Source organism: Vigna angularis, chromosome 4 (assembly GCF_016808095.1).
Source record: "Vigna angularis cultivar LongXiaoDou No.4 chromosome 4, ASM1680809v1, whole genome shotgun sequence".
Classification (NCBI taxonomy): Eukaryota; Viridiplantae; Streptophyta; class Magnoliopsida; order Fabales; family Fabaceae; genus Vigna; species Vigna angularis.
Window position 1 is genome coordinate 10,132,964 of NC_068973.1, and position 9,205 is coordinate 10,142,168.

At 27.9% G+C, this 9,205-nt stretch overlaps 1 protein-coding gene and 1 non-coding gene across 3 annotated transcripts; both read right to left on the reverse strand.

The window, feature by feature from the left end:
* Positions 1-2,156: 2,156 nt before the first annotated feature.
* TRNAA-UGC (transfer RNA alanine (anticodon UGC)) lies at positions 2,157-2,229 on the reverse strand. The gene has a single exon. It is a non-coding gene; the product is annotated as a tRNA-Ala (tRNA).
* Positions 2,230-3,381: 1,152 nt separating this feature from the next.
* On the reverse strand, positions 3,382-8,734 carry LOC108330199 (WRKY transcription factor 72A). 2 transcript variants are annotated; one of them, XM_052877030.1, is made up of 5 exons: positions 8,500-8,732; positions 7,258-7,335; positions 6,660-7,175; positions 6,456-6,569; positions 3,382-4,571 (listed from the first exon to the last, which is right to left on the reverse strand). In XM_052877030.1, the coding sequence occupies exons 1-5, from the start codon at positions 8,605-8,607 to the stop codon at positions 3,633-3,635; spliced, it is 1,755 nt and encodes a 584-aa protein (XP_052732990.1). In that variant the 5' UTR covers positions 8,608-8,732; the 3' UTR covers positions 3,382-3,632. The 2 variants fall into 2 exon arrangements, with proteins under 2 accessions (XP_052732990.1, XP_052732991.1); XM_052877031.1 differs by lacking the exon at positions 7,258-7,335 and having other exon boundaries at positions 8,500-8,734.
* Between the last annotated feature and the right edge of the window lie 471 nt (positions 8,735-9,205).

The following is a 9,205-nucleotide window of genomic DNA, read 5'->3' on the forward strand; positions in this document are numbered from 1 at the left end:
ATTAGTATATAAACTATTTAACGAAAAAATTAGGAAATCACTTTATACTAAAAAAACATAATAATAGGGACTTAATTAAAAATACTTTAATTATAATTATAAGTATATTGAATCTAAATTAAGCCTTATATAATCATTTGACTTTGAATACTCTTATCTAATAATAGGGGTGACCAAGTGAGTTATGGTTATCCTATTAATATGTCTAATAGAAGACTATCTCCTAATGCAATATAATTTATGAAGTTTGAAATTCAAAGGAATTATAAAATAGATTTATGCAATTAAAAGTATTTTTAATTTTGTACTAATTTTAACAATTTGTAACTATTGCTAACCGAGTAAATTTGCAAAATGAGTTTGAATCTTTTTTCAATTTTCAAGTTATTTTAAGCTCGATGTTTTTGGGTTTTCTTTTAGGGTTTTCTTTTAAGGTTTCTTAGGTTGTTTAAATATTTGTGCCTATATAGACACCAAATACATTTGTAGCACCTTGGATGGTCATTATATGAAAAATGATTTTTCATCGAGAGATTATTCTCTTGGTTCTTGGATTAGAACTCTAAGTCTTATCCAAGATTGAATTCTTTGTGGCGTATCTTCTTTGACCCATCAAACTATTAGATTTTAGCATTTCCAACTCTATTCTTATCAAAGATGGAAATCTTTGTGACGAATCTTCATTGACTTATCAATATGTCAGATTGTGACGTCTCTATCCATGTCTTATTTTTATATTTTTGTTTTTGCCTATTAAGAATTCAAATTCAGAAATATCATATTATTTTTTTTCTGGATAGAATCGTATCATTTGGTGAGTCGACTTTCAATCTATCTTTTTTAAATTAAAAATTAAATTTGAAAAATAAATAATTTTTTTATATTATATTAATTCCTAGTTAAACAACACATTTTAAGAATTGTTGGATGAAGCAAATGATGTTGTTATTGCACGACATGCACAAATCATATTTTAACACTCATTGGAAGTGTATTTATGTCTGCTACGTTAGTCACAAAGGTACATTTGATGTACCTATTACTATTATCTAACTTAAACTGTGTCCAATTTTAGTTGTGTTTGCGGTATTAGCAACTCTGTTTCATGTACTAGATCACAATATTGATGTGAGCCAAGACAATATCGGAGGATGCATGGTGTTATTACAATGTTTGGGAAAGAATTACATGTACTTCTTCCCAAATTATGCATTTATTCTCAAATTCACCTATTAAGAAACAAAGATATTGGTGCAAGGCTTAGTGTAATCTTCAAAAAGAATAGTGAAATTCCATAAGAGTTTTTAAAAGAAAACTGGACGTAATTCAAGTTGAGTGAACTTGTACAAAATATGTGTTTAACTATCATTCTCTTTAAAACCTTTTTCATATACATTATTTATAAAAACTAGCGACTGAACATCTTGTTTAGAGTATATATAATTTCAAATTCATTAGACGTTGTTTTGCAAAAGAACTTTAAAAACACTATTGACTCCTCTTATAAGCCAACTTATAGTCTCTCTAGTAAAATTAATATATAAAATAATTATATTATTAAACAAAAATATATAATTAATTTATAAATTAATGTCAGTTATTTACTTTTATTGATTCTAAATTAATCTCTATTTTAAATTGAGACTAATTTGAAATTAGTAATAATGTTAAACATCAATTTACATTCTAATACAAAAGTAAATTATACTTTTTTATTAATAATATAAATTCTTTTAGATATCAATATTTTTTAATTTATAATGATCGGTCTAGCTTACTCAATATAATACTTAATTATTTTTTAATCTTTGGTTGTTCTTTCACAAATTTCTTATAATATATACCTTACTATTGTTTGTTAGAAAAATTATTTTTTGTGATCAATTTTATCTATTTTTTCCTAACATTCTTAAAGAGAAAAAGTATTATTATATTTATTTATTATAAAAGTCAAAGATAATGTTATATTAAATTTTTATTATATATTTAAGTAAATATAAAGTAAGTCTAAAAAATATATGGAGACATAATAATTTATTCATTTATATTATGTATAAAATTTTAAAAATTCATGAACAATGTTACTAAGATAAATTTTGAAAAAAAGATACATATAGCATACAAACTTATTAAATGAGAGCAATGAAAAAAGAAGTTGGAGATGCAGGGGATCGAACCCTGTACCTCCCGCATGCAAAGCGGGCACTCTACCATTTGAGCTACATCCCCAACTTTTGAAGAATTATGAAAGTTTTAATATATTAAACCTTCATACGAAACATACAAAGCATTAACTGTGCGAGTAAGACATAGAAACCTTTTCTGTCGAACATATTTTCCTGAAAATAGTGACGTGATATATTTGAATGTTTTTATTCTAAAATCAAGTTAATATTAACGTAAAGTATAACATTAAAATTTCTGTTTTTCAAAAATTAGTCTATCATTTCAGTAAACTTAGGTATTTTAATTTATATAAAATTATTTTGTTTGATTAAATAATTAAAATTTTTATATTATTAATTGATATTTGTTGTTAATTGTATATTAACTATTTAAATAAAAAAATAGGAAACCGTTTGAGTATTCAATTAAACAGAAAAATTATTTGGGCTCAATGAAAAATAGTCAAATTTTTATCTTAATTAAACTTTATTATAATTATTTCACTTTGCACACCCTTATTTGACAAATTGAGTCTCGTTAATCAATCTGACAGTCTATCAAAATTTTATGTGTTGGGTAGATTCTCAAACCTGCAGCTCACTTTGTCTTAATCCGTCTAATATTTGTCTTAATCTGTCAAATGAGAGATAAAGTGAGTTTGATTGACTTGTCAATTTTTTCTAAATTAAAATTTTAAATTGAAAAATAATTTAAAAAATTAATTTTCCTGTATTATATTATTTGAGATACACGTATAATATAATATTATAACTTAGGTTCATAATACTTAAAAATTAAATTTAATTATTAATAGTAACAAAATAATTTACCATATAAACCTAATTAAAAGCAATAATTAATTATTTAAATTTTTTATATAATTAAATGTGTAAATTACGTAATCTCTTAAAATATATCAAATTTTAATTAATAAAAAAAAATTATTCATATAAAAAAGGCAAATTTTAATTACATAAATATTTTAATAATTTTTATTTTTAATTTAAAATAAAAAAATAAAAAAATAGAAATTATTCAAATATTTTAGTACACTTATATATATATATATATATATATATATATATATATATATATATATATATATATATATATATATATATATATATATTAATGAGTAGATTATTAAATCTTATCTTTTACAATGATTTTTTGTTATATTCATGAAAGATGAACTGAAATATCTTATATAATGTACCTTCGAAAAATATTTTTCTTAACTTGAAATATTTATTTTTGTACATTTTCTAAATTATTTTTCATATTAATTATACAATTGCAAGGCAACCTGCAAGCTAGCTAGTAAAGTTTTAACGAAATGACGTGTCTATGACATCCTAAAAGTTTAAATAAACTAACACACGGTTTAAACACAAGCTTTTGAATCTTGCTTTCAACATGGCCTTCCCACGTAGGCTAGAGGCTTCATTCTTCAAACGTCTCAATCACTAATTTTTCTTGTCTCTGTGATCTCCGGGGGACCCAGAAGCGCTTTTGGGGCTAGAAAGTGGCAAAGGTGGTTGAAGAAACATCAAACTTCCTGGTTGTGAATTAGCCGGTGATTTGTTCAAGAAGCTTGAAGCACACCCATTGACTTTTGGAGATGAAGGTGAGGCAAAAGATGTTGGAAGCATTTCACCCCATTTTATTTTCTGAATCAGATTTTCTAATGTACCTTGGTTTCCCTGAATGCTTCCTGAACCAATAACTGAAGAAAGTGCCGCTGCCAAAGCTGACTGAAAATTAGGGTCTGCTGTGATTACTTTCGTTGCTGCAGCTATGGTGTCCGGCAGAGGAGAGATTGGATTGTTGTTCCTTTGCATGAAGGAACTGTAGATGTTCTCCATGGGTTGTTGTTTACCAAGGTTTATGTTGCCAAGGACATTGACATTGGCATTGGTATTCCTGTTGTTATTATATGGTTGAGTGTTATAGCTGAAAAAGCCGTTGGTCCAAGAAGTTGTGTTAGATTGGGAGGAAGTGAAGCTGAGGCTTGTGGAAGGAGGGTACCTGTGAGGGTTGTTGTAGTTTGAATTTGAAGTGAATTTGACAAAAGGAGGAGAAGAGGAGGATGGATTGGAAGTGAGGTCGAGAGTGATGGTGGGGTGTGAAGGTGAAGATGAGAGTGAAGGATGGGAAAGGTAGTATTGATTTGGTTGGGAAGAATCTGGGAGGGAAAAGTTTATTCCATGAAGATCTGCGGCAGTGGTGGTGATGTTTGGGGAAATTCTTGATCCAGAGAGTGAGGTTGATGATCCAGACAATAGCATGGAAGCAGCTGCGGAAGTGGTGGAAGCCATGGCTGTTGCTGAAAGAGGAAGAGGGTGGTTGTGGATTCCTTCGTAGGTGGTGATTAATATCGACATGTCTTGAGCACATCTTTGTACCTTAAAGTGTTGCATATATAGTAACAGTTAGGCTAATATATAATTTTGTTCTATGCTAATACAAATGATTGAAAACAACTTACATTCAAACATTGTTTGATAGGTAAAACAATTTAAAAATTAAATTAAGAAAACTATATATTTACTTTTAAAATATAGAGAATATCAAATGATAGAATAGAAATAAAAAATAAATTCCAATTAAACAAGTTTATACCTTATAAATATATTTAACCAAAAAAAATGAAATATTGTTATATGCATTAAAATAGTGTTAATAAGATAATATAATATATGTTGAAATATCATTGACGTACGTGTCGACCTTGGTAAGATATCATGATACCTGTGAAAATAAAAATTCTATCTTCTATTTTTTTTTCTCTTTTTATCCTCTATCTTTCCATTTTCAAATTTTTAATATTATGTACAAGTTAAAATACAAAAATATTCACATACATTAAAAAATTAAATATAATCACTGCAATAAATTAATAATAATATTTATAGTAAAATTAAAATTAAAAATACTATTATGATTAGTTACAATTATTGTAATTAACATATTTTGTAAAAATATTTTTTATATAATATTAATATAAAAAATACAATAATATTACATATTATAATAATTTTTATAATTATAATTAGTTGTAAACTATTGTTATCATAGAAAAATAAATAATACTAATTATAAATTATAAGAATACTAATATTGTTAATATTGATTTTATCATCTTAATTATTATATATTTAACTCTTTTAAATAATTATTGAAATTTTTTTAATATTTAATTTGTAAGGAATATTAAAAATAAATAAATAAAATTACTAAACGAGACAATTACAAGAGAGAGAAAAGAATTTGACATGTGATCATAACTCACTATATATACACCATTAATTATTTTAACATTAATCTATTGACATATAATAGAATATAATATATACAGCATACTTCTATAAAGTATTAGATGTTAGGGTTTGGTATACAATTAAAGTACGTGTATGGTATATAATTAAAGTACGTGTATAGTATACAATTAAAGTACGTGTATGTATCATCACTCAAAAATTATATTTAAAATAAAACTATTTTCTGTAAAATTATGCTACGTACAATAAAAAGAAACTATTTCTTTCCTAATTTTTATTATCTTTTTGTTTTCTTAGAGGAAGATAGAATGTTTTGACATCACTTCTTCTTTCACATCCATATAATAACAGTAAATAATAATATATTAAGTTACTTAATTAAAATATAAATTAAATTATTGAAGTTAAAATCAATAGAGTGAGTTGTAGATATATGAGATGTGAAAGAATCACTCTCCTTTCTCAAACCAAACAAAAACATAACTATTGGGTCTCCACGAATAGTATTTCTTAAAAGTAAAAGAAAAGAGGTGAAAAAAAGTCAAATGAATTGGAATGTGAACATATTATCATTCATTGCAAAGTTATAATTGATAGAATAATTGTAGTTGGATACATATTTATATTTATTTGACAAATATTATAAAAATAAAATAATTATAATAGAGTAAATATTTGTATTTTATAAAAAAAAAATATTTTGATATAGATTTTTATATTTTGACATAGAACATATGTTAATTTTTTACTAATTTATTATTTATTTGTTATTGTGTTAATATATTCTAAATTTAATGAGAAAATATCATGTGTTTGTATCAAAATATTGTCAAAATTTTCATGTTAACGTATCATTATCTTTTTAGAAAGAAAAAAAGAATAACAATTAAAGAAATGTAGTTTGAAATTAATATAAAAAATTTGTGTGTGTGTGTGACAGTATTATAAAGTATTAAATGTAATTGATAAGTGATAGAAAATAAAGAGAGTCTGAAGAGTGGTAAATACCTGCTTTCTCACTGGGCATGATGGTGCAACTGTGCAACGATAATAAGCTCGAGGACAAGGATTTCCCTTTGAAATCTTCTGGCCATATTTCCTCCATTGACATCCATCGTTCAACTGTTTCAACCAAACCAAACAATAACATTTTTCCATTATCCAACGTTTACAACAAAAGTAAAAACAAAAGGTTGCATTAGAGGTATTTACAGTTGGGGTGTCACATCTTGCTCTCACACAAACTCTTGCTTTCTTCGCAGGGTTTTGCTCAGCAATCTCATCTCTATTTGTCTTCTGTCCCTTGCTTTCTCCACCACCTTCTTCTTTTACCACTTCTTCAACACTATTGCTAGGGCTTGGATTCCCCACATGTTCACTTGCACTTCCAGATTTTGATGTTTCGAACTTGCACTCCAATCCAAGGGACAACCCTTCTTTATCTTCTTCTTTCAATGTTTTAGGGACTTTCCCTTTCTCGTTGCTTCTTATAATTGGAATTCTTCCAAGACTCAGGGAAACTAGTTCTGATTCCTCCATCGCTCCTTCATCTTCGCCATCGTTGTTCGGTTTCTCAGAACAATCTTTTGTCTCTTGTTCAACTATACTGTGGAATTGCATTTGCAGTGTTCGGTAATCATTTAGTATTCTGTTCAAACGCATCTTTAATCTTTGATTTTCTTCTATCACTTCACCCATTTCGGCTTTCGCATTTTCAAGTTCATCAGCCTGCAACCATGTATATATAGATCAGACCAATCATACTATAATTTAATCATCAATATTATAATTATTGAACAATCTAATTAACCTCTTCCATTTTGGATAGGCAAGAAACATTTGGCCCAACCTCGACGGTGGATCTTTCAGGAGTAGCCAGTGGTGGCTCCTGTAAACGCATTAAAAAGTCAATATATGCATACACAAATGCAATTTAATTTTTTCCTTCGTTCTTTATCTAACTAGGGTTACCAAGCCTTATACGTTGAAAGTGTACATGTAATGATGCTCGACAATTTTTCCCCTTCTTTTGATATAAGAAGAACTGAGAATCTTTCGGGTTTGCATGTGCAATGAATTGTCACATTTTAGACATCGATAACATGATTGCTAGCTTTCCGGCACATGCATGAGTCAACTTTAAAAACGCAGATAAACTATTCAAATTCTTTTCAAAAGCTATGAAAAAGGTGTGTGCTGAATTATATACGTGCATATGGACATGTTTTTACTTTCAACCGAGTTCAATTTTCATCAAACCAAACAATTATCACATATTAGTGTTAAGAATGAGCACTGTGCTGCACCAGATCGATCGAGTATTATGATAAATATATGTAGAAACTCATTCTATGCATATCTTTAGTAAATTAAAATCACTATAGATCTCATGCAAGTCTATCAAATTATTGGAACCTCTTATAAGCTAATTAAGCTGCTTTAATGCAACCTAAAACGCTTATTTTATGTTTCTAATAATTTGATAAACCGTGTTTTAGTGTATTAAAATGTTATGGTCAATATATAATTTGGATACCCCATAAGATAGACCCATCAAAGAGAAATAATGAGAAATACCAACGAAATATCTAAGCATATATAGAGGAATATAAGATGCGGTCTTTATTTAGTATATTAAGTCATTAAATAACAACAAGGATTCATAATCTTCCATCAAAATTTCTTTTTTCTTTTTCGTTCTACTTCACACATACCCAATTCAATAATTTCAACAATTAACAAGGTTTTATTTGTAGACCTCATAATTGAACATGAACACACAGTTAAAACTGGATTAATTTTAACTAAATATTGCATAAATAAAAAGGTTTGAACCGTAAGTTTAATCAGAAAATCGATTATCGAAGTGCTAACAAGATGAAATATTAATTGTAGACGTTGAGAAAGAAAAAGAATTTCGAGATCAGAACAGTTTGGTTGTTCTTTTAAACCTTTTGACTGAATTAACAAATCGAAAACCACACACAGAAACATATTTTGTGAAGGTTACAACATAAATATCAGAACAGTAACAGCATAGAATTATTTTCACCTGCATAACAATCTCTTGTTGACGACGGTGTTGTTCATCTCGAGGACTTGATTCAGTTCTGTTCTCTTCCTTGACCTGGTGACCGGATGTTTGAGAAGGAAACTCCATATTGAGGAAAGAAGTTTTGTTTGTGTGTTTCTGCGTTGGGTCAGCAAAGATGGTCCCTTTGGGGTGTTAATATATAGAGAGAGAGAAGGTGCATGAAGTATTTGACTAATGAAAATTATAGGAAAGAAAAAGAAAAAGAAAAAAGAAATAGAAATGGGAGCTGGGTAGCCAACACGGATACAGACGTAGAACTAAAATGTCAAACATAGGGCAATCCAGTTGCACTAAAAGAAAAGAAGAAAAGGAAGACGTTGGAAGAGTAAAGTATTGTTTGTTTCAATGTGGAGAATATGTATATATAATAAGTGGAAGAATTCAACTTCAACGTTTGAGAAAAGATGTCCGAGAAAGTGAAAGAGGGGTTGAAGCCGCAATGGTCGGACACCGCCTACTATACAAGTGGCATCGTTGAACTTTCGAACATTGCATGGGTCACATGGGGCCGAATTCCCTTTCACATGGTCAAACTTTTGCCACTCCTCATCACCAAATTAACCTTTTCTTTACACAAACATTTTCCCCCCTCCCAATCTTTCTAACCAGGATCCTATTATTTTTTTAATTACAATTTATCTTAATTTGTGGGGACAACTTTGCA

Coding starts and splice junctions, on each gene's coding strand:
- LOC108330199 (XM_052877030.1), bottom strand. CDS start 8,607: ATGGAGTTTCCTTCTCAAACATCCGGTCACCAGGTCAAGGAAGAGAAC. Junction 7,336..8,499: donor AACAAGAGATTGTTATGCAG/GTGAAAATAATT, acceptor ATGCGTTTACAG/GAGCCACCACTGGCTACTCC. Junction 7,176..7,257: donor GCCTATCCAAAATGGAAGAG/GTTAATTAGATT, acceptor ACATGGTTGCAG/GCTGATGAACTTGAAAATGC.